At 70.7% G+C, this 1,893-nt stretch overlaps 1 protein-coding gene across 1 annotated transcript in view; it reads right to left on the reverse strand.

Annotated features, from left to right (window-relative positions):
• Positions 1-531: 531 nt before the first annotated feature.
• The window catches only part of ADGRA1 (adhesion G protein-coupled receptor A1), a 25,896-nt gene continuing 24,534 nt past the window's right edge, over positions 532-1,893 (reverse strand). The window contains exon 6 of the mRNA XM_012660680.1: positions 532-1,711. Within this exon, the coding sequence (XP_012516134.1) occupies positions 532-1,711 (1,180 nt within the window). The remainder of the gene's footprint in view (positions 1,712-1,893) is intronic.

Consider the following 1,893-nt stretch of genomic DNA (forward strand, 5'->3'; position numbering starts at 1 on the left):
TGCATCCGGGACCGAGGCCGATGGTGGACATTGAGCTGATAGAGTGGCTGCCAGTTCCCCAAGGAAGATGACGGGCGACTCCGACACAGGACAGGGGAGAGGCCTGCGGCCACTGCCCGGGGCCCCAGGAACAGAACGCAAGACACACACGAAACATGAGGGACCACCAGGCGGAGCCCCCTGCCGAGGTCGGGTCACAGCCTGACAGTGGCGGGAGGCCAGGGCTCCGCAGGCCTTGGCCACGGTGCGGAGCCACCTGGGTCTGGGCGGTTCCTGTGACAGAATCCCGGGACTGGAGGCTACGGAACAGAAAGCGGGTGACTGTGCAGGGGGACAGGCAAGTCCGACCTTGGCATTAGCAGGGGCGGGGTGGCCCAGAGCGTTTTCCCCGCTGGGGTCTTTCACGAGGAAGGGGTCGCTGGCAGCTGCGAACCACTCCTGAAAGGTTCGGTCACTTCGGTGAACTCCACGGGCCCCACGTGGCAGACGCCCCAGGCTGCTCCGAAGCTCCTCCAGGGACACCCCCCCAACCTACACGGTAGTTTCATTTTTCCAGGGCCCGGTGCGGATGTTGCCTGTTGGGTCAGTGCTGAATGGCAGGCCTTCTCGACCGGCGCCCTCGAGCAGGCTGTCCCGGCTGGGGCTCCCAAAGGGCAGGGACTGTGTCCTCCGGAGCATCTCCAGGTGGCCGGGGCCAAGGGCCGCCTCCCTGCCAAGCCTTGGGGGGCAGCCGTAGAGGGCGGCACCGTCACCCTCCGGCTGGCTGACCATGGAGAAGGGGTCACCCTGGGCACAGCAGGCCAGTGTGTGCGCCCCTGCCGGGCCCTCCAGCGAGCTGGCCGGGCTGTCTGTGCGCGAGCTGTGGGGGCTGCCGTCCAGGCTGGACGGAATGTGGTAGGCGTACTCCGGCTCGGCCGCCGCCCGGTGCCGGCTGAAGTAGTGCAGCTTAGTTCTGCCCTTAAGGCACCTGTGCAGGTGTGGGTCGTGCCCAAAGGCATCCTCCCCGTGCACGTGGGCGTGGGCCTCGTCCTCCATCAGCTGCTCGCAGTGCATCTTGGCGCAGCACGGGGTGGCCGGTGACAGGCAGCTGACGTGGCCCTGGGCGGCCTGCAGGTTGGTCATCTTGCAGTGGCCGGGCGCGTGGCTGAAGCCCCGCGGCTGGCCGAGGCACGGCGCGTCCCCGTTGGCGTGGAGCGCGGCGCGGGCCCCCAGCTCCCCCGCGGGGGCGGCGGCGCGGGCGGGGCAGCAGGCCCACCAGCACCGCCACACGTCCTCCCGCTTGGCGCAGTGGTGGATGAGCACGAAGAGCCCCAGCGTCACGCAGAAGGCGCCGTACAGGCAGCTGAAGACCATGTCCAGGAAGTGGCCTTGCGACACGGCCAGCGCCCCGAAGGCCCAGGTGGCCGCGAACAGGAACAGCGTGAAGGCGGCGGCGCGCAGCTGGGCGGGCAGCGAGTGCTCGTTCTGCAGCAGCGAGGCTGCGGGCGCGTCGCGCGTGGGGGGCGGCGAGCCGGGCCGGGTCACCCGCAGGCTGCGCTGGGGCCCCGCCAGCCGCTGCATCTCCTCGGGCCGTGCGCGCAGCTCGTACCTGCGCTCAGGGTGGCGCCGCAGCTGCACGTACGTGCCGAGCAGGTACACGCAGGTGACCAGCGCGATGAAGGCGGCCGGCCCATAGAAGGCGCCCAGGCTGGGCTCCCAGGCCATCCAGCAGCTGCGGGGAGATGCGGGTCAGGGGCGCCCGGCTCGTGGACTGGGCCCGGCTCTGCCTCCGCGACCGACTGGGGCGCCCCCAACGGAGCTCAAAGGCCGGGGCCCAGGGCGCGCGTGGGCGGCCGTCCAGGACTGAACCGGCCCACGAGGGGCTTTGCGGAGCCCTCCACCTGTCCCGAGACC

Source organism: Propithecus coquereli, unplaced genomic scaffold, assembly GCF_000956105.1.
Source record: "Propithecus coquereli isolate 6110/MARCELLA unplaced genomic scaffold, Pcoq_1.0 Scaffold673, whole genome shotgun sequence".
NCBI lineage: Eukaryota > Metazoa > Chordata > Mammalia > Primates > Indriidae > Propithecus > Propithecus coquereli.